Source organism: Anomalospiza imberbis, chromosome 7 (genome assembly GCF_031753505.1).
Source record: "Anomalospiza imberbis isolate Cuckoo-Finch-1a 21T00152 chromosome 7, ASM3175350v1, whole genome shotgun sequence".
Classification (NCBI taxonomy): Eukaryota; Metazoa; Chordata; class Aves; order Passeriformes; family Viduidae; genus Anomalospiza; species Anomalospiza imberbis.
In genome coordinates, this window is record NC_089687.1 from 10,104,709 (window position 1) to 10,126,740 (window position 22,032).

At 40.9% G+C, this 22,032-nt stretch overlaps 1 protein-coding gene across 18 annotated transcripts in view; it reads right to left on the reverse strand.

The window, feature by feature from the left end:
- KALRN (kalirin RhoGEF kinase) overlaps positions 1-22,032 on the reverse strand; it is a 475,447-nt gene that overhangs the window by 259,549 nt on the left and 193,866 nt on the right. For all 18 annotated transcript variants that reach the window (XM_068195349.1, XM_068195340.1, XM_068195344.1 and 15 more), the window contains one exon: positions 19,191-19,703. In XM_068195349.1, coding sequence (XP_068051450.1) covers positions 19,191-19,703 — 513 coding nt within the window. The remainder of the gene's footprint in view (positions 1-19,190; positions 19,704-22,032) is intronic.

The window sequence follows — 22,032 nt, forward strand, 5'->3', positions numbered from 1 at the left end:
CCATGTTTCCTTATCTCCATAAGCTGGGGAACTGTTCATTAATAAGGACTCTTTCATATTAATAATAATAGTTATAGTAATAATAATAATCATCATCTAATAACAACAACAAAGCCCCCAAACGCATTAATTCACTATAAAAAAACCAGCTAGTTATGAAGGCTGCACAGGTCAGGTCAGTGCAGTCCCTGGTGTTAGAGAAAGTGTTCTAAGGCACAAAGGCAGTGAAGCAGCTTCTGAGTTACCACCTTAGGGTCAAAAGATCAGTCCAGATCTTTGTTATAACATTTGCATGTCCTCCAATAAAAAGCTGGTTTGTTCTTTAGCACTGCATAACAATTTTTGACCTGTGACAGCTGAAGAAATCTCAGAGCCCACTGCACTGTTGCTGCAGTTGCTCAGGGTCAGTTCCCCATTCCCTGTGGAGATGGGGCTCCTGAGAGGAGAGAAAAGGCCCTGCATGGGTCACCTAAGATTCCTGCAGGAAAAACAGCATTTCATGCTGAGCACTCGATCCAGCATGGGAGTGCTCTGCCCTACGGAGGGGTTTTGCAAAAATAACACTGAATATCCCTTTCAACAAAAGGCAAATAAACATTCTGAGTGTCACCGGACACACTACACTGACCTGGTCCCCAAGAAACTGTCACATATGCCTGAGTTCTTAATCTTTTATTGAGGAAAATACACTAGCAGCTATAGAGTCTACATCAGCCTTGTATTTTCTGTTGATAAATAGTCCTAAAAGCCAAATTTGATCCAAGTTACAAAGATGCAAGTCTAAAGTAATATTAATGACACAAATACTTTCTACCAATGGAGCTGATCAAGCCTATCACCACCTTTTCAGGAAATATAAGTAACAAAATTTTTGCAAGGATGAGGTCAGAGTTTTCAAAGATTACTGCCAATTAAACAGAATGGAACTACCTACTACACCTGAAGAGACATTAAAGCTTTCTCATTGGATTCCTTTTTCTCCCTTTATGAAGATTTAATAAGCAGCATTAGCACGACATAAATTGCACACTTGTGGGCTTAAAGAAAAAAAAAAAAGGACAGGAAAAACATCAAGGTAAAAAAGAAAGGAAAATTCCATAACAGCCAAGTTCATGTCCTAACAACAAGATTTTATGTCTCTGTGGAAAGACCAACAGAGATTTCTTGTAAGTAGATATATGTTTGATGAGAACATTTTTTTTAATGTTTTAAACAATCTAAAGACAGTCAGGAAGAAGAAAATTGGCAGGAGTCCACTAAAAATAAACAGTAAATTTAATATTTTATGCTCAGCAAAGCCAAATCAGGATCTTTTTAAGACAAGTAATTTAAACAAGTAATCTATTGTTCTGTGGATAGGGAGCATTTGCGTTATCTAATCTATACACTTAGTGCCAGATGAGAACCTAGTTTAAGTTAAGCCATGTTTCTCCCTTTTAATGTAAAATAATAAACTATTAAGAAAAAGAAAGGAAGTTTAAGAGATGATTTGCCTTTTTTTGTCGTGTTAAATCAACTGAAATATGACAACAGTTTAAAGGCTGTCCTTCAAGAATTTTGAGCAACACTGAGCAACAGACCTCAATGATGAGATACGTAAGTATTACACAGTACCACAGGTCACAAGATTTCCTTAACAATGATGGGATTTAAATAAATACCTAAAAATGGTGTATTACTTGCTTTGAGATACAATGGATTGTGTTTTCAAAGTTTTTTCTTTGATGAAACACTCTGAAATGGTCTTAAACAATTTTCTCATAATAATGTGACTCCAAGTTGAGACTCTGAAAATACCAAATGAAATGTGAGTTGTGATGGTGCCGTGAGAGTTTGCAATGTGTGGCCAGGAGGTTTTGATATGAAAGTCTGTCAACATTGTCTGGCCTGGCCCATATTACCAGCAATATTTCCTGAAAGCTTTCAAGTGAAACTTGTTTTCCACATGAGAAACTCTGATGCTTCCTGTGTTCCTGAAGCGAGTGTGCTGCCTCGTTTGTTTAATTAAAACGCGCCATTACAGATGTGAACATGGCAATGACCCAACAATTGCTATTTCTCTCAACCCTGTGACGCCTGCCCCAGTTTCAAGGGGTTAATGTGGGCTCCTGGAAAAATATTCAAGAGCTTTTGACAAGTCTGTTTCCCTGTGAAAGGAATGAGTTTTTAATACAATAAATATCAAAGGGTGGAGAATGTGCCCCATTGAGATCAGTTTAAGTCAGATAGAGTGTCTCAGCAAACAGATTTTCTGTGTCACTCTAACATTGCTATACAACACTGTATCAATTGATCTCATCCCATCCATGAAAAAGACTCTCTTAACAAACCTAGTCTAGAGATTATCACAAAATTAATGGGTCTTTAATTATTTCTGTGACTTCTTAGTTGGAGTCATGCTGACTGCCAGTGAAATAATTCTGCTCTCAAGCCTTCTAATCACTCCTGCAGTCATGAATTCACATTAAACAGCAGCACAGAATAACTAAGATTGGACATTACATCACTAAAAACATGTGAACCAACTGTCCTCAATGTCTCCCAGACTGGCACTTCTCCACATTGCTGTAGATAATCTGGAGACCAGTAAAGTACTTAGGAGTTTTCCAGTGACTGAGAAGCAGGGGGAGGGGTTAAGCACACTAAAAAAAGAAGATAAACTTTCAGTGTGATTATCTCTTGTAGTCCTGTTTCCAACAATACATAAGGAAAATTGAATGTATATGCTGAAGTAAGTTAAGTGCTACGTTTAATTAAGGAAATTAGTCTTTTATGAGAGTCGGAAGAACTAAGAATGATCCAAAGGGTCTCTTCCCTATGCATTTTTAAGAATCTAGCCTCACTGTCACTAGTGTTCATATATGCACCAGTAATTATAATAGATGTGGTCTTGAGGCAACTTCACTTGAGATTAGGGTATCAGAACACATCTCCAGCATCAGTCCTGCTGGCAAGAACGAGTTCTTAACCTCATGTTTTGTCATCAGAGTTGATGAGTTACCAGAAAATCCAGGTTAAGTGTTAGACCAAACAGCAGGTCTCAAGCTGGTCATGAATAAGTCCTACAGAGGGAGAATGTGACTCCATATTTTCCCTGGATTTGTAACATCTGGCAGGCCAGGGTGAGAACAGCTGTTTGAGAACAGACAAGAAACACACGGATATGGAACAGCATGTATGCAGGCTGTGCACAGTCCAGCTCTACATCAGCTAAAATGAGATTTATAACATAATTTCAGATAAAAACCCATGCTCTCTGGCTTTTGTCAGTGCTTGCTGAGGAGCATCAGCACTGGATTCTGAACACAGTGGTGCAGAGCACCACAAGTTGATGTGCCCAGCACATGGCTGGCAGCACACCCCATGCCAGTGGGGTGGCATGGGGAGGATTGACGGAAGGATTACAGCCCTCATGGCCTTGGCAGCCAGTGAACTGAGCATATTTATTAATGAAATTGTTTATACATGCTGGAAATAATAAATCCCAAATCTATTGAACACTATACTAGGGCTGGAATTAATTATGAACTGGCTTGTAGCAAATCATCTTTTCTTTAAATTTGAGCCATAAATATCAAACTCATATGGTTAATTAAGGACAGAATGATAACCATTATAGCCATGTAATCCTGAGGAACAATATAGGGTACATATAAAGAAAACGGTTCCAAAGGGACATTCAGGTCAAGTCCAATCACTGCTTTTGGCAGCCAACCACAGGATAAAATTTCCTTTCATAAAGGGATGAAGCTCCACCTGAAGACTAGTGAAGTGCTACAGCCCAGCTCCTCCTATGACAAGCAATTCCAAAACCTTTCTGCTCCTGTTACTGAGCTCTTCACATAACCTCTGATCTACACAAGGCTCATGTCCAGTTTATACACATTTTCCCTTCGGTCAATATAAGTTAAAAAAGTTAAAGCCCTGTAAGTTAAAAAAATTCTCCCAGGTTTTAAACCTTTTCCAGTGTGGACCAGGGTGGGTCATTGTGTCTTGTGCTGTTTGTTTTACTACAGCCCAGCTCTTTAGAAGCTTAAGATATACAGCCTTTCTCTGCACTTGTTTTAGTTCATGGATATCTTGCAATCCCAACTAACATCCTAAGGACTTACACCAAGGATTTTGTGAAATGTTGATTTTATTTCTTTTTTGGAAATACTCCAGCTGACATCATGTAGGATAACTTGTGCAGTGCTTCTGGTATCAGTTCTAGAAAAGGAGATATAGAAGTGGGAGAACAGCTGCTGGACCTGGAACGTCAGTACCTTCTGCTTTGCCTCACTATCTTTTCTCTTGGTAGTTCCCAGCACAAATACTGACAAAGACCAGTAGTGTTTATGTGATTTGCTCTGACAAGCACAACTTGGGTGATGTTCTGAATAACAGCAAGTTCAAGAGCACGTAGGAAAAATATGAGGCAGGGTTTTGAAATCCAGTTAGTCATAAATGCATTCTCTCACTATGCCTCCATATGCTGCTAACAGAGACAAAATATGTTAATCTAAAAGAATGTCTTGCCTGTAGTTGTGGAAAGGGTAGATCACTAATTATATGCCAGATGAAATCCCTATTAGATTAGTGCTTTCCAATCTCTTCCAGTCTGTGAACCCCATAATTTTTTTCAAGGCAAGCACTGTAGCCACTTAAGGTCTTCAAAGAATAAATCTGTTTTATCAAATACCTTTACCAACCACTAAGGAACTTAATATCCACGATTCACAGGTGGGGAAATGCTGGAGGTAAGCATACATTGCCTATTAAAGAGAGGTCCATTTAAGAGTCCATGTGCATTTCGTATTTTCAAAATTGTCCACCCAGTGTTAAACTGAATAATACACAACAGAAAGTGGAAAGTTCCACTCTAAGAGCATCTACAACTAAGCAAGTTCATTTTCATATGTTTTCACAATATAAACAAAATAATAACACACACACAACAGTAACCACCAGAGTTCCTCTCCTGAGGTTTACAAAGTTTCCAGCTACAAGGTCTATTCCTATCTCATTAAGGGAGTTCAAGTATCCAAAACAACTCAATTAAACAAAAACCAAGGCATATTTATCACATCTTTTGTAATTGAATTTAGCCACTATTTGAACAAAAAGAATACTGAGCAACGATTTGTGGTACACATACAGTCCTACTGACATGCAAGGGCATGATCCAGGAAAGATTTGAATGTGAGCTAACTTTATAGAGACAATCAAGAAACTCCCCCAGTGTCTCCAGACTAGAATCAAAGCTACAGTTTAACTGGAACCAGCCATATGTCTAGGTCACCTAAACGTCTGGGAGAGGCCAACAGAAGTGCAACACATCTGTGAAGGAGCACACGGGCAGTGCCAACAGTCTAAAGAATCAGGATTTCAACCTGGAATACAGAAAAATCCCTCCAGTCGAGCCTCTGAGCTAAATTCAGCAGAACAGAGGACTGATGATGGCTGTCCAGGCAAGCTGGTCCCTAAGGGATAAGGAGCCAGAAACAAAGACTCAGCAGGTAGAACAGGGGGCTCATTAATCAGAGCCTGTCCCACAGCCCCTGAGGTTTGCAACTGACAGCAACCAGATTTAAGCAAGAGGACATTGCACAAATTCTGGTGACAAGACGAGTCCAAGCTTAAGCTATGAGGTCAACCAGCAGGTCAGGATCAGGCCTGGTGAGGGTGACCAGGCTCAGATGCAGCCCCAGGTCCACAGCAATGAGGGAGGTCCCAGGTCATGCCACAGAATGAGTTGATGGATCAGCGTCTGGCTCAGCAGGGCCTGTGACCAGGCAGAGCCGGGCTGTGGCAAAATTGGCAGTGAGGTTGGTCATTAATGTCCAGCAGTGCCTACAGGGCCCTTACAGTGGGCTGGGTGCCTCCACAGTCACCAGGAAAATGGCTCAGGTAGGAGGGTACTGGCCCCAGAATAAACTTTGATACACATCTAATTTTTTTTTTCATGAATCAACAAACTTTATGGAAATTGCTTCAATTAAAAACAACCTCCAATCTGCTCTAATTCCTGTTGCCACTTTATAAATACAGCCTTAATTAAATCAAAGCACTTGTAGCTTTAAAACAGAACTCTCCATACATCTAATGTATCTCCATGCTTTGCTAAGCCAGGGTCTAAATACAACGTTGTGTTTGTTTTTGTGTTTGTCTCGTGTTTACAGATGGTGACGGACAAGCCAATACTTCTGCCAGATCTTTCCCTTTCACATGTGTTCAGTGCAGACCATGGCCAGGATAAACTGGTGTCATTCCAATGAGGCCAATTTACACCAGCTGAAGATTCAGACCCACAGCTGTATTTGTGTAAACCTCAATGCTGCATGAACACAGTTTTTCCATTATGAATATCTGTGTATATGATTCATAGAGTACAGTAAGTAAGGCTACAGCACATTCAATTATTCCAGACAATGGGCCCAACTCTCAACCCATTAGAAAATTAGCGAGATGTGTGACGTGACAAATAGCTTTGTATTTATAGCAGAGCACCACTTCCAACATACTCACACTGAATGTTCCCACTAAATGCCAGAGTAAGAGATCTTGTGTATTTTTTTCTTGACACATATCAAGCCACAGCCATGCACAAAGTAAGGTATGTGATTCCTACAATGCTGAATAGAGAAGTAGGAGTTTTATTGTTGAAGATGGGAGAAAATTACAGATCCTGAACACATAAATACAACTAATGACATCTGGGCGTATTTTATACATCTGCATTGTGTGCTTGCTTTTTGAGATATTGCACCTTTCCACCACACTTAGTAACATCAAACACTCAGGCACTCCTGGAAAGGATTTTCTGTTCCTTAAAATGGAAATGGCCTTTTCTGGGCACAGATCATCTACGGAGAACTGCTTACTAAGTGGAAATTAATTCATTGGTTGGATAGAAAATGTAATACTAAATGATATAAACAGAAAACAGCCACATGAATGGAAACCAGTGTAAATTATGAAAATTTTCCCCCCAGATGCAGCTCTTCCTCTCAGTTTTCAGAAGAAATTTTCATTCAGTTGAAAATGCTGTAGGAGTTTGGTGACTTTGTTATAGACCCAGGTTCTATTCCTGGCTGAATGTGTAACATTCCTGTGACTCCAAATAGCTGCCACTAAGAACAAACCAGCCAGACAGATGTTTGCTGGTTTGTACCAGAACCGTGGCATTTCCCCTACCAAACCCACGTGTGTCTGAGGCCCAGAGATGCAGCTGGGTGTAACCACAGCTTTAAACACCTGACACATCAAGCTGCTTCATGTCTGGTGCTGGGATCTCTGCACAGATGGAAAGCTGAGGATATCAGCTTTCCACTGGACTTTGGGGTGCTCAGCCCCCCCAACCCATCCAAAAAAGCAACCAGCTCAATGTTTCCCTGGGCTCTGGCAAACCTGTGGAGTGGGGAGGGCAAACAGTGTCTGCACCTGGTGAGGTGGCACAGGTGGCTCTGCAGCTGGCACTGGGTCTCACTGCCCCCTTGGCAATGCCCCTGGATGTCACAAGGTGGCCTTCAGAGGGTCCTGAGTTGCCACCACCCACTTCCTACCAGCTTTGGCACCAGGGGAGGCCCCATCAGGGAGAATCATCACATGCCAGTGCCTGACCGTGCTGCCAGAACATCCATCAGACAGAGAACACCTGGACACAAACTGGCAGGGAAAGAAAATGAGCGTTGCTGAGGGACACTGTGGGGTGCTGAGGGACACTGTGCTGGAGACACACTGTGGGGTCACACCTGAGGGATGAGTGGCCCATGTCAGAGCAGGAACTCTAAGGAACAGCAGCAGAAAAAAGTTAAGAATCAGAGAATAGCTGTAACAGCAGCAAAAACAAACTCATGTGAAATATTATCCCTGACATGCCCCGCTGCCCACCAGCCCACCAAAAAAACTTTTGATGGACTGGGTATAAACCAAGACAAAAATGAGGGAAATTTAAGCTGGTGAAAACTAGGTGTTTATGGCAGTGTGTCCTGCTTTTTCCTTTCAACATTCAAATCAAGATCAGAAATTTGTGTTCATAAGCTTTAAACTGAGCAAAATTCCTCAATTCAAGACTGTTTTGTCTGTGACACCTCTTCAGCACCTGCGCAGGACATGAGGCATCCAGGACTCTGGTGCCAAATAATACAGAGGAGTCTTGCAAGACATGAGGGTTCAAGACAATATTTCTGAATTAGTTTCTCTGTAATGTGCATGATTTGTAAGAAGCAAAGTCAGATACACCTGGTTTAAAATGACACTGATACTTCTGGAAGCTATCCATAGACCATGCTCCTGGTTTTTCCTCTTCAACCCTCACCAGCTCCAGAGAAGACAACCTCGCAGCTGTACACCCACCTTTATCTGTTCTCTATAAATAGATATGAAGGGTAATTTAAGATACACTTTTAAGATCCCAAGCTCTGCCAAGTGTGGGCCATTGAAAGCATTTCAGCCAGGCCAGGAAGACATTAATTTAGAGATAATCACATGGCTACATCTGAAAGATGCTGCACAATAAGTCTGTGAACCTCATGTACAGCTTAATTACATTATTTCCTGACAGCTAGTCTCTTGCCACCTAACCTTTTTGAGGATCAAAGCAATAAATTAAAAAAAGCCCTGCTTTCTCATATTTTTCTAGACGTGTGGGCTTTGTTACCCTCTAGAGCATTCGTGTCTTCTCATCTTCATTAGCTAAAGCAGAACTTTGTGTTTAAAACATGCTATAATCATCCTTTAAAATTAGTTTTAAGTCTGTATTCAGGTGTCCAAACTCATTTTTGTGCCATACTGATCAGGAGAGCATTCCTGTGCCTCCCAGCGGTGCCAAGTCGGAGATGCTGAAACGTTCTCAAAACGCTCCCTATCAAAATTGGCAAGGGAAAGAAAGAGGAAATTTCTGCAAATGCAAAAATATTCCATCAGAACATACTGCCTTCAATTATTTTTGGACCCGTTCTAATGTTCAAGGAGGAAGCAGGAGGAATAGTAACTGCGTATCCAGTGTCGGCAGCAGGAAACTACAAATAGCAGAGCACAGCATGTTCCAACTCCAGCCGCAGCGGACGGGCAGCGAGGCGGCTGCTGCTGGAGCCTGGAAACAGAGCAGGAACTACGCCATGGCTCGGGCAGTGCTGCCTGTGCCCCTTGCACTGAGAGGTCACGGATTGTGCGGGATGCTGCGGCGTCAGTGGGACAGAGCGGCCCCAGATGCTGTAAGTGTGCTGCAGGGCACGCTCAGCATGAAGGAAACGCGCAACTCTGCCTCATCCAGAGCTGCAGCAGCAGACTGAGGCATTGTTAGTGTTTTTATATTCCAATCGAAAAGATCAGGTTCGATTCTAAGTGCTGTGGAGGCAACATATTTATCTGCCAATAAAAGAAAAAATCCCACTGGATCTGGCAGCACAGGGCAGAATAAATGAATAGAGAAAGAAGGAAAGCACTGAGATGTTTATTTTACACATCAGATCAGGACTCCCACTGCAGGACAGGCTTCCTGTGTGACAGGAGGCAAGGCAGTTAACCCCTGTGGTTTTTAATTCCCAATTTTTAGCTTTGAACTATGCATCCTTTGCACTTAATTTTGCTGCTCCAGTGCCAATCCAGCTCATCAGAAATCAGTGTCTGGCAGATGATTGCCCTTCCTGATGGACAGCTGTCCACATCTGAAAAATTTGTACAAATGCCTTCAGAATATTTGTGTGTTTTTTGCTTTTGGAGTCTGAACTCGGGTCATGGAAGTGTTAAAGGAGGAAGTTTGTACCCTTAGAGCTGTTGAACCAGCAGCAGAGTTGTTGCAGGAGAAACAGAAATGTCAACAGGAGGCTACAAAAGCGTCCTGTCCCTTTGCCACAGAGACAGAAGTGATGGTTACAGCAATGGAAGGTGACATTCACCACTAGAATCACAGCCACAGGGAAGAGAATTTCTGATATATATATATATTTACCCTGATCCCCGTATTGATCTGCTCAGCAGGCAAGGCAATCCCACACTTCCTCAAACCAGATGGTAAAATGGGGCTTGTAGCTGCTTTCTGTTGTAGGAGCAGACAAAGCATTTGGTGTGTACTTGTGAATTTGTCCTGTGGTTATTAGCTTTGTCCCCAAGCTTTCTACTGATGGATGGAAAGGCAGAAAAGCAAACGTTCACAATGCTATTGGCATACAAGAGAAGACCCCCCTGGTCTTAACTGATAAATAGGAAAGTAGCAGGATACAAGCTTGACACAGGGGAGAAGCTGCAAGCTCCTTTGGAGCATCATTAATAATGAAGACTTTTTTCTTTTGCAGTTCAATTAGCAGAAATAAGCTCTGTTTGTGCTCTAAGGAAAGTTAAAAACATCTATAATGATCTCCCAATCTTGCAAAAATCTAGTATTTTTTTTTTCCTACAGGTACCAAGAACAGGATCTTATTAAGTGTGACCAGCAGTGGTCAAAGTAATGAACACTTCCCACAGAGCCCACCATGATTACTTCTCGCTCCAACAACTCCTCACTTTAGATTGGGAGCAACAAATTGCGGATGGCATCAGCAACCTGTCAGAAAGTGGCTTCCGATTAAAGCGAGCAGATGTCAGCTCGCTGCATCTTTAATTCAGAACTGCAGCCTGCAGACAGCAAGTGCCAGCATGCAGGTTCTGAACTGAGAGATGTGGGCTATGCAGGATTCATCCTCCTCTTGAAGATGAAGGGGTTTGCAAGTAATTTATTGTTATAGATGCTGAAGATTTGCCCCCACAGTTCCGTAATGATTCTTTGGCGCCCATGACTAGGTGATGGAAATGGCAGATTTGACACAGTTTAACTGCCACTCTCAGAGCCTTCCAAAAGGGAAGGTGCAGATTCCACTATGAAATCTCTTTAGCAAATGACATCTACACTCACAGCATCACAACAAACTGTCAACACACGCTCTGTGCACAGCCACCTCATGTTATAATGTTTTTTCTGCTTTTGGACAAACCTTGTTCTTTTATTTGGTTTGTTAAAAAAAAAAAAATTAAAATTCTGAGACCAGGTAAACCCAAGTAATACGGGAAATCCATGAACCTGTTATGCCACCACTGAGGTTCCAAAAAATATCAGTAAAGATACATTCAGAACATTGTACTGTTTATCCAGCTGCATTAGAGCATCTCATAGTGGTTTACCCATGACAGCGAATAGTGATATGCTTCAAGACAAAGCAGAAGCAGTACTCACTAGCAAAAATTCAATTACTTTAAAATGCTACAGAAAAAAACCATGATAAAGAACACATTTGAATAAACACTGAAAGTTAATTAAAACCTGCTGAAATAGAGTTATTGCTACATGCTTTCAATTCCCACCTGTTTATTAGAACCTCCTTTGTTCTAGGAAGTGTGAAGTAATTAAATACAAGTGATTACATCTGGCATAGGTTCATCTGGGGAAATACACAGATTTTTAAGAATAGATGTACAGTTTCCCCCTTTGATATGAACTTCCCCTGTTGGTCTTTTGTCTGTCCTTGATTGATGCTATCAGAAGAGTTATTGCTCAAAACAGTTAAAGTGAAGCAGAATATTCCCAGTATATTCCAAAGCAACTCAAACCCTCTGTGGATATACATATGTGTTCCATAGGAATGTTTTCATACCCTTACATCTCCAAGGGCCATTCTCAACTGAAAATCTGCATTTCTTTGTTGGAAACAACCAATATCCCAGTCAGATTCAGGACCTCACTGTGCTAGATGTCACACAAACATGCACTCAACTATCTATTGTTTATGCACAGCTCAGTCTGAATTCAAGCCTCCTTTCCATATCACTTATATAATCATCTTTTCAACATTTTATGATCTGATACTGTAAGACAGTATCTGCCAATCCAACAATTTAGGGACGTATCTGCACTTATTTTCTTTGTTCTGCCTGTATTAGAAATGATGTGTCAGAGCAAGCACTTTATGTTGAACATGAGGCTTGCCCTCTGCTGTTTTAGTTTTAGAGTGGGCTTAAGTACAAAGCATGGGATGACATGATGACCTTCTATTCACGTGGGATCTTATTTTGGCTGATAGCTGACTTTCCTTCCCAACACTGGCATCCCAAGCTCGAGTCTATGAACAGTTGTCTAGTGAGAATCTCTATAGCAAAAAAAAAAAGGCACCATATGCTAAGGGAAACTTCAGATTATAAAATAAAGCATTTGTCATTGGCAGCATGGGAGAGGATGCCAGATTTGGAAAAAAGGTTTCAGGAGAGAACAGACACTACGTGCTCTGTTCGAGAATCCATCGCATGAAAAAAGACAAAGATGTTAAGGCAACTTAAAGCACTTTGACTAAATTCAAAGACTTTTGAGCAATGTCTATTCCAGATCCATAAATGTAGAGATCTATATATTTATTCTGTACAATAAAAATAAGAACCATTTGTGTCAGGAATTGGTTTCAAAGCCCATTATTTATATATCAGGACTATTGCAAGCCCAGGCCAGTCAGGATGCCCATAATGTTGCAAATGTGAGCTAACATAACTGGAATCCTGGGATGGGGACAGCAGCATGGACAGATGGAGACATGGTCTTGTTACTATAAGGGGGTGGCCAGAGCTGAACCTGCCACCAGCAGAGCTGGAGCCAGAGCCAGTAGCTGGTACCAGGGAATGCCACTCTGCTCCAGCTCACTCAGTGCTGTCACTGGGAGCTCTGATAGAGACCTTGAGTCCTCAACAGATTTCAATAGCAGCTGGAACTCTTTCTGCTTTACAAGACCAGGCCTCTGTCTGTTTAGCAGACAACTCAGCGAGACCTAGAGCACCAAAATGCAACTAGATCAGGGCTACAGCTAAAACTAATCTGAAACTGAGTTGTTTCACCTGAAAGGAGAAGCAGTTGCTTTGGGCTGAGAGGCGTAGGTACCACCAACAACTTGGTCCTCTAAGAACTCTTTTTCTGGAATTATGGGTAAGAGGTTTCATTTATCTGCAGCAGTAAATTCTTGGTCACTCTTCTTATAAAGCTCTTTGCAAACACATGTATGTTCACAAACACAACAGCCAGTTTAGTGCCTTTCCCAGGCATTATCTGTACCCCAAGGCCCTGTCCTTTCTCTGCAAAGACATTTAAAATAGGCTAAGGATGACAGAAACATGCTTAAATGAGTCTCACTTAGACCCTCAGTCAAATACCTCTGCAGAAGACACTAAGCTGATTGAATCCTTTTATGGCAGAAGTCTTACGGAGCTTACCTTAGGTCTAACAACATCCCTCGTGTTCAGAATCTCCAGGAAAGCTCCTTATTGCAATGCTCACTCACTGTGCTGTTGTGATATTCATGGTGCAAGTACTTAGATGGAAAATCCAGAGCATGCTGAGTTCTGCACATCAATTCAGTGTTCATGTAACTTAAATGAAATCTAAATCCTATACAAAAATCCATGCCTAATCCATTATTATTATGCCTGTATGATTATTACTGTTAACTGCTAAATACTATTCATTCAGTAACAAATCCTTTCATAGTCAAACAGCACATGGGGCATATGTACTTCAGATGTGCTCTGATTATTAATCTTGACTGTGGTTCGGTCCCCTCTTAATGTGCTTCCTGCCTCCTCCCCAGTCCTAATTAACCACCTCCCCAGAACTCCTTCATTTTTTATTCATTTCACATATGAAAGGTTCCTCTGTCACCTTCTCAGAACTCTCCTCATTGGCTTCCCATTCTCACTCCCTGGGACACATCCCTCTCACAGTAATTGTAAGCCAATAATTCACATGAAATCTTTGAGGTGATTGTATATATGGCACAAAGCACAGATCAAAGAAACCAAGTGCTTCCAGCAGTGAAATAAGAGAGGGGAAATGGTCCTTCACTAAGTGGATTTTATCTCAGAGGAGCCCATGCCAGGTGCTGTGCCTGGTGGAATTATGCAAGTCCTCAAGGGTTAATATGACATGTTGCAAAAAAGAAAACTCTATAAATTTGCTTTATGTATCACTTCAAGGATCTTTTGACACTGCTAAAAGAAGAAAACTTAGAGGTGATGTGAAATGTAAAAGGAAGCAAAGTTGGTTTTTAATCTTTCTTATACTGCTTTTACAGAAAGTCAGCTAGGACCCATTTCTAGGAAATGCTTCCCTTGACTAAAAGGGCAGCTACAATTGCTCTACTTAATGGACTGTAATAAAATAAACTGCCTCCTATTAGCAAGAAGGATCATATAATCAGTTTTGTAATGCATTTTATTACAGAACACACAGCATCAGAATTTTCAAATGCGGTGTGAGGAAGTAATGTACAAAACAGTTAAAGTGGATGTCATACAATCACAAATGTACTGATAGTTTCCTTTCTCTCAAACATCAAGATATCAATGTTTCCTCTTTAAAGCCATCTTCTTCCCACTTAAACCACAGCATGAATGTCCACATTTTTCATTCTGTTATCCACCAAAGCCATCTCGCATCTTTTTAGATGAAGAGTAGCTTGCAGAACATTCCTTCCTTCTGAGGAACATGAATCCTTGGCAGGTGTAACACTCCAAAATCAGTATGAGCATGGTCCAAACACTTGGATTATATATTCTTGGATATTTCTCTCTCCCACTGACTGCTGTTGAGCTAGAGCTTCTCTGTATTTTTCTAGACTAATTCTGCCTGTTTTTAAGTGACATTCTAAAATCTTAAATTTCATCTGGCACTTCAGAATGGTACACGTTTAGTTAATGGGTATAATGTGCTTCTGCTGACAATTAATAGGAGTCTTCCCAATACTTTCACTAGAAATTGGAACTGTACACTGGACAGGAGTCAAGTACAGCTGACATATCTGTGATTTCTTCCATGAGAAACCAAATGTCACATTATTTATTTCACTCTGTGGGGCCTGAGTTCAATAGCACCTACTCAGTAGAAAAACACATCAGTTCCCTTATTTAAGTAGACCTGACTGAGGAAGGGGCCAGAAGTGGGTGTGAGAAGGGAGAAAGGCAGTGTCTGCTCAGTGCCATGGCCTCACTGCCCACCCTTGCACAGGTAGTGGGATGCAGGAGAACTGCTGCAACTCTTACTGCACCCTATTCCTCTTAACCATTTAATTATACCCCCCTCCAAACCTGTCTCCTATCTATGAACTTTGCATTGTTAATCACATTCCCTTCACTCTTGCACTCACTGAATTCTGCCTGTTGTTCCAGGCTGGTCACATCACCTGGGAAATGGGAGATCTGTGCTGTGGAGTAGGAGCTGCAAGCCATCCATGCTTTCCACTCCCTCTCCCTGCAGACACCTGCAGAGCAGCAGCACCACGGCAGCCCCAGCAGCCTGCACAGCTTCCCATCGCCTGCTCCACAGGGAAAATCACTGGCAGAGCTGTGTTTTTCAAAGGGAAGCCTTGGTTTACATGGGGCTGATGGTTTTAACTGTAAGCCTGATACTTCACTGCTCCTTGAAGACTAGATGTGGCCTGTGGTTTGCCACTAGATTTTCTACAAAGCTGGCCTGATCCAAATAAAATGTTTCTCCCACCGCAAGCTTCCAAAGAAATTCACTCGTGGCATTTTCTAACTCCATGTTTTGGAGTTCTCCTTTGTGTAGTGGACTGCGTGGGAAGTCAGGAAGCAGAAGGGGAGGTGAGGACAGAGAGAACACACCAAGCCCCCTCTGCCTCCCGTTGGGGCTGACCCCCACAGTGTTAAAGCTCTGCTGTGAGCAGCTTACATTGCAGACACTCAGCTCAGTCCAGCTGGTGACTGTATTGTTTACACTTAACATGGACAACGCTGATTACATCATGATACATGGTTTTCATTCACATCCATGTTGGGGTAGTAAAATTGGTGTGGAACCAACACAAAATGATGTGGAAATTCCTACAAAAGTCAAATCGGGTGCCAGTTACAAATGATTTCCAGAAAAGCTGGAAAGTACAGAGTGTAAGTATAATTTTTTGTCTTTTTTGGTATTTATTCAAGTGTAAAACATGTGGACTCTTGCCTGAGTTCTTCTCCCTGTCCAGATTTCCACCAACCAATTATCATTTCTCAGATAGTTCTAATACTTGGATCTACGTTGATTGTGGGGTTTTGTTACAAACAATATTCAGTTTAGACTGGGACACATTTTTTAATGTTACTGGTGACTAAAAATATTTTCCCTGTTACCCAGGAAAACACAGTGAAGCCAAAGTTCTAGTTTCAAAATTATATATATCTGTACATACGTATTTCTCCATTAGCTGGCGAGAAATAAATTTGTTGAACAGTGAGGGTCAGGGCTTTGCCAGCAGCTGAAATGTGTTATTTATCAGCAGATCATTACAGTCAGCACTGCACAGCATGTGAACTTCCTCACACCCCTCTGCCAAAGCTCCCCACATGGCTGACCTGCCTGCTGACTTGAGCTTCAAGGAGCTTCCAGTCTCCATCTGGAGATTCAATCTCATTGCACTGCTTGTGCCTATGTGATAGCCCCACTTTCCCCTTCCCTTGGCCCCAGTACAGGAAAGTAAAACCCTAAAGGCCTGAATGGGGACAAAGTTTCTCTACAGAAAGCCCTGCTCTCTCTCACCGATTCAAGTGGGAGAAGCCCAGGCTGTGACTGCCACCCCCTCTGCTTATTTTGGCAATAATATGAGTTGTTCAACACACAACTATACAGACTTCTGTAAGTTGTAATGCCTGTAATTGAAATATTTTGTGTCTCCAGGCAGTGACTGCCATTTCTAAATGTTCTAATGCAGGGGACCTCCAGGAGGAAGAAAAGTGAATTGATTTGCTTTTAAAATCTGGGTACTGTAATACCAAAGGGTTCAAAAATTAACCTTCCTTAAAATACTGTGTGTTTTAGTCCTTGTGTCCCTTTTTTCCCCCTCTATCTCATTTTTGAGAACTTAAGGCAATGAGGACACCTGAAATTTTTGAAATCAGAGATGTCCAGAAAATTATTATCCTTGTCCATTTTCTTCTTATTAGAACAGGTTTCCTGAAATATCATCCAATGAATATAGAGAGATATTTTAAAAGACCCTAAAACTTTGTTTATGTTCAGAATTTTATGTTGGAGTTTGAGCTTTCACAGGCTATTAGAGTTGTCATTTGATTAGAACTAAATTACATGTCCAGGTTATACAAAAAGAGCTGTGTCTCTCTCCAGGAGATGAAGAGTAACTGGGCTCTGCTACCATACCTGAGTAGAATGCAACTGAGAAAATGGAGGTATCAGGAAACTCTAAAATTCAATACACAGACACATTGGTGGCTATTTCTACAGTGGAAACACTCAGACTGGATTTAGCTCTGGACATTTTATGAAACAAGTAATTTCCAGTCTGAGGTGGTCAGACTACTTCAAAGAGACCTGAGAAAGACAGCTACAGAGGAAAAGCACATCCATGTTTTACATCAGTCTACACAAGTGAAATGTGATGTTAAAGGGTCTGAAACCCTTCCGGGAAGAATTTTAGGGACTCACAAACTGAGAAGATTAAAAGCACAGATTTGGGAATAAAAAACAAGAAAATGTTTTATATTCTTTAAGAAAATATAGAAGTCAAGAAAAGGCAAGCACAGCCTAAGCAGGGAGAAGCTGACTGTATGTTTTGTTAATGTGAAGCAGACAAAGAAGAGAAGAGCAGAATCCTGGTTTGTTAAACTGGAATTGCTCAAGACAGGCAGTGTTACAAAGGCAGAAATCACATTCTCATTGCTTCTTTCTTCATCTTAAAAGTTTCATGTATTTGTTGACTTGTCTAGACCTTACACATATCAGTCTCAGAATAAGACATGCAAAGAGCTTTGCTGTCACATTGCTTAGACTTATATCACACCATCCTTTCATGCCTGTGCAGGAGATGGAAAGGAAATTCCCTGGAGACCTCCTTCAATGCCACAGAACAGTGCTTGGCAACAAGGACTTCTCAAACAGTGACTTGATCAGAGAGCCTTTCGGCTTTTAACATTATTAATAATAATACATACTTCCTAAATACTAATACTTCACTAATAATATTCTATAATAATAATAAATTATAAAATTATATTAATAATCAGCGGTCATCTGAATAATCCCAAAGAAACTGAAAATCCAAAGTGATGCACTGACTGAAGTACAGCCACTGCTGGGAAGGACAAGTGAGTGGCCTCCTTATAGCATATGACACAGAAGGAACAGGCAGTATTCTTCTATTGTAGCATTTGGAATTAAAACTCTGCTCTTATGCATGCTTGAGTGATGCAGCAGTGACTCTTATTTTAGAGGAACTCATCTGAATTCAAGGTTTTCCTAACAGGAGGATTGATTATACAATGATGGAGCTTTTTCAGTCCTAGCAAGTCTTAGAAATATTTAGTAAATGCATTGAAAACCAATGTCAAGTGTCTTGTTCTGCACTACTGAAGATTAAGTTTGTTTCAACAATGTGCTTCTAGATGATGTCTTAAAATAACACTAACTAGTAGCTGATTAAAAAAAAAATCATCCTCATGAGATCCTCCTGTTCATGGGTCTGCTTTTTGTCTGCAACTCCCCCTGGGTCTGTCCAGGCAGACACATTAGTGAAACAACTGGATAATATATTAAGTAGAGAAGATTCAGAGATTGGTGCTTTTGATGGGTATACAGACTAGATAAACACGAGTCTGAGAGCCCAGTACCTTCCACGGAGAATACCCCACCTCTGTGGTCTGGAATTTTAAATGTGCCAACAAAGACTTCTCACAAAATCACCTAACAAGGCGCCAAGCACTTCTGCATTAAGAAAGCCAAGGATTTAGTGCTACACAGTTTTCTAAATTCCCTGAAACCCATACTTGAATTTTCCCATAGACTCCAAGAAGTGCAAACAATAATCATAGTGAATGTCCCCAAACACATTCTTCTTTAGGTGCTATGACAAGCAGATAAATATATTCATAAGCTTAGTAAAAGAAGCTTGGAAAAAAAGCCAGATTCTTGTACTAATGTCTACCAAAATATACTCATTATATGACAGAAAAGCAGATTAACTTTCACCAAAAGCAACACAGAAAAATTACTCTTGGATATTACTATGCCTGCTACATCCAACAGTTTGCTTGGTGAACTTGGTTTATGTGTCACATGAAGTGCATCTGCTGGCAACACGAAATTTACACTTGTGATGAACACCTCCTGTTACCACTTACAGAAAAATGGTCACCCTTGTAATAGAGTCTTGTTGAAAGCATGAAAAAAGGAACAGACTACTCCCTACCTTCTCTGCATCTTGCTCAAAAAGCCGGAGTTGAAAGCACTGGTCCAGTTTCAACTTGCGGACATGCCACATCTGATGCAAGTGTTGCCGGGTAGAATGCAGCTTGTCCAAAAGGCTGGTGATCTTTGGCACAAGACTTTGAAAATCTGCACTTCCAGGAATGCAGTTCCTACCAGAAAAACCATCACTGGATCTTATGCATTGTAATAACCTCTGGCCCTCACGATCCAGTTCTTCCACAGGAGCTTTAATCACTTTTTTCTTAAGCTGTGTGTGCTCATCAATCAGCCTTCTTGAGCCCTCAACATCAACTGGAAACTCCTTCCTAGCCAACATTTCCTGGAGATCCTCCAGCCTCGATAATAAATGGATGGCACTGTTGAAAAACTCTTCCAAGGAAACACGCAGCTCTATCCATTCATCGTGGTTGTAATCCAAGGACCCTTCAAACTCATCTGTCAGTTGAGAAGGATCCACAAGCTTTGCCAGACCTTCCACAGACACCATACTTGTCTAAGGAAGGGAAAAGGACAGCATTTAAATCAGGGATCATCCAATCAGAATTAACAGCACAAACCATAAACAGCATGAGATGAGTATTTTCCTCATCAATACACAATTGAAGGAACATTGCAGAGGATGTCAAGGACTGTGTTTGATTTTGATATATTAATTAGAAAAATTGCTTCCATTGGCATTTATTTATTTATTTATATACTTACTAAAAGATGTGATATTTACCGGAATAATGCCCACCTTTTTCAGCTGGCCTGGCTATCAAAAACATGTAGTAAAAATGTTTCTGCCACAGATTTCCTCAGCCCAGTTGGACACTGAAGACTCCTTACGGCAGCTTTTGGGTATCTGGACCTGATTGTTTACTAAACGGGTACATGGCATTGCAGGCACTCTGCTACTCGTGTTACACCCCAGCTAGCAGCTACACAGAAGCAAAAGTTTCAGGTATAGGAACTGAAGCAGGTATTGCAAACTGCCTTAACAGCTGGGTTTCTTATTCCAAATTATTCCAGTTGGCTTTTTGCCACTCTTTCATATTAGCAATTTCTAATGTAATTAAGCTAAAATCAATGTGAAAGTGAAATGTCATTGAAATATTAACAACTAGAATTTATTGCCAATATAAAGTACTGCTCACTAATCATACACAATCAATGAGAAATGGTTTTAATTCATTCATACTCAGTAACTGGTGATAGAGAAAAGCACTGGGTGTCTGGAAAGCAGTTTACAGTATAAAGACACAGCAACCGATAGCTTTTCCCATTTGTTTTAGACAAAATACTTATTTCTGAAATTAGGAGCATAGGGTTTCATATGTAACTAGAGATTTTCAGTGCTCTCATGTTAACACCCACGCTGGCAGCCTTTAAAGGCTTGTCCCTTCATCAGTGACTGCACATCTATCCCCTAAAGATGACGCCTTTAAAGAATGTCAGAGCTTGTGCTCTTCAGAAATGGAGGCACCAAATAATCACAGCACTCTTGTAGAAGTCATCTACAAAGAAAAACACCTAAAATCCTGACCATATTCCTAAATTATATCCAAAATAGTAGGCTAACCACTGGTTAAAGTGGTTAGCCTACTAGTGGTTAATGGGCTTTTTCTTCCAATTTGTATCCATCCAAAAATACCAGGCATTCTGCAATGTATTAAAAATGAGATTGCATTGAACTTAAGCACAGGAGAAAGATTATTTCAAGATGTTCTTGCAATATTCCTTGCTTTGAGGAAAAGGGAGGACAGTGGGAGGACATCGGGAAGGTAAGTATGTCACTTCAGAGCATTTTCAAATTTCTATACCTCCTGACCTGGACACTGAGACCTTGAAGATAATTCAGTTTAGAGTTTAACTGCCTGTCAGGGAAATACTTCTCTTCATGGCTAACACTTGGACATTCCCTGCAGTCTGTCAGGCTAATGGAAACATTGCTCGAATCATGCACAGAATTTGACATTATGAGACAGTAGAAAGGCTTTTCATTTCTCAAATTCAGTAGAATTTTTTTTTATTCAGGTTTGATTTTTATGTAGTTCTTTAAACTATAATGAAAACAGTTTTAGTGAGGCAGATAGCTGATTACTGTTTCCTAGGCATTGCTTATCCTTCTTTTTGAAATCAATTTAAAATTGCTGTCCACTATTTAGCCTCTTTCAGCAGGAGAAAGAAAATAGTCTTGAAGGCACCTCTGAATTAATGCTAAATAAGCTGCCCGGTCCATTCCTCAAAGTGACAGGAAACTTTGGAATCCATCAAATCAAATCCATCAACCAAACACTTTTCTTTCTCTTTCTAGATGAAGATTCGTGTACATGCTTCACTCTGGACTGTGACACAGAAACACTGTGCCAGAATCTCACCCCTCTAAAATCCAGCTCGTCAGAGTCCACTAAGGGTCCCACAGTGCCCTGGCACACACATAATACTTCCATTAAGCTCAAAAGAGAAAGCTGGCCTTAAAAGAATCTTTTCAATAGAAGTTCCTTGATTGAGGTGTGTATATTGCAGGGTGGACCACAGCTTAGGAATTGAAGGACTCAAACCATTCTATGATTCTGAGTGTCTGCAGGTGGTCCAATACACAGTGAAAGCACCGACTCTCCTCCTCCAGCCCAAAAATTTGTGAACCATTGGACACTCATGTGAACAGCCCTGCAGACAAACTAAGGCTCAAAGGCACTGATAACACACACAAAATGAAAATACCCTTAATGCATTCCAGCATGTCCCAAGCTTTTTAAACAATACAAACTCAGAGCTGTAAACATGAAGCATAACTTGGTCACAGTTTACTCTTTGCTATCATCACAACAACTCCATAT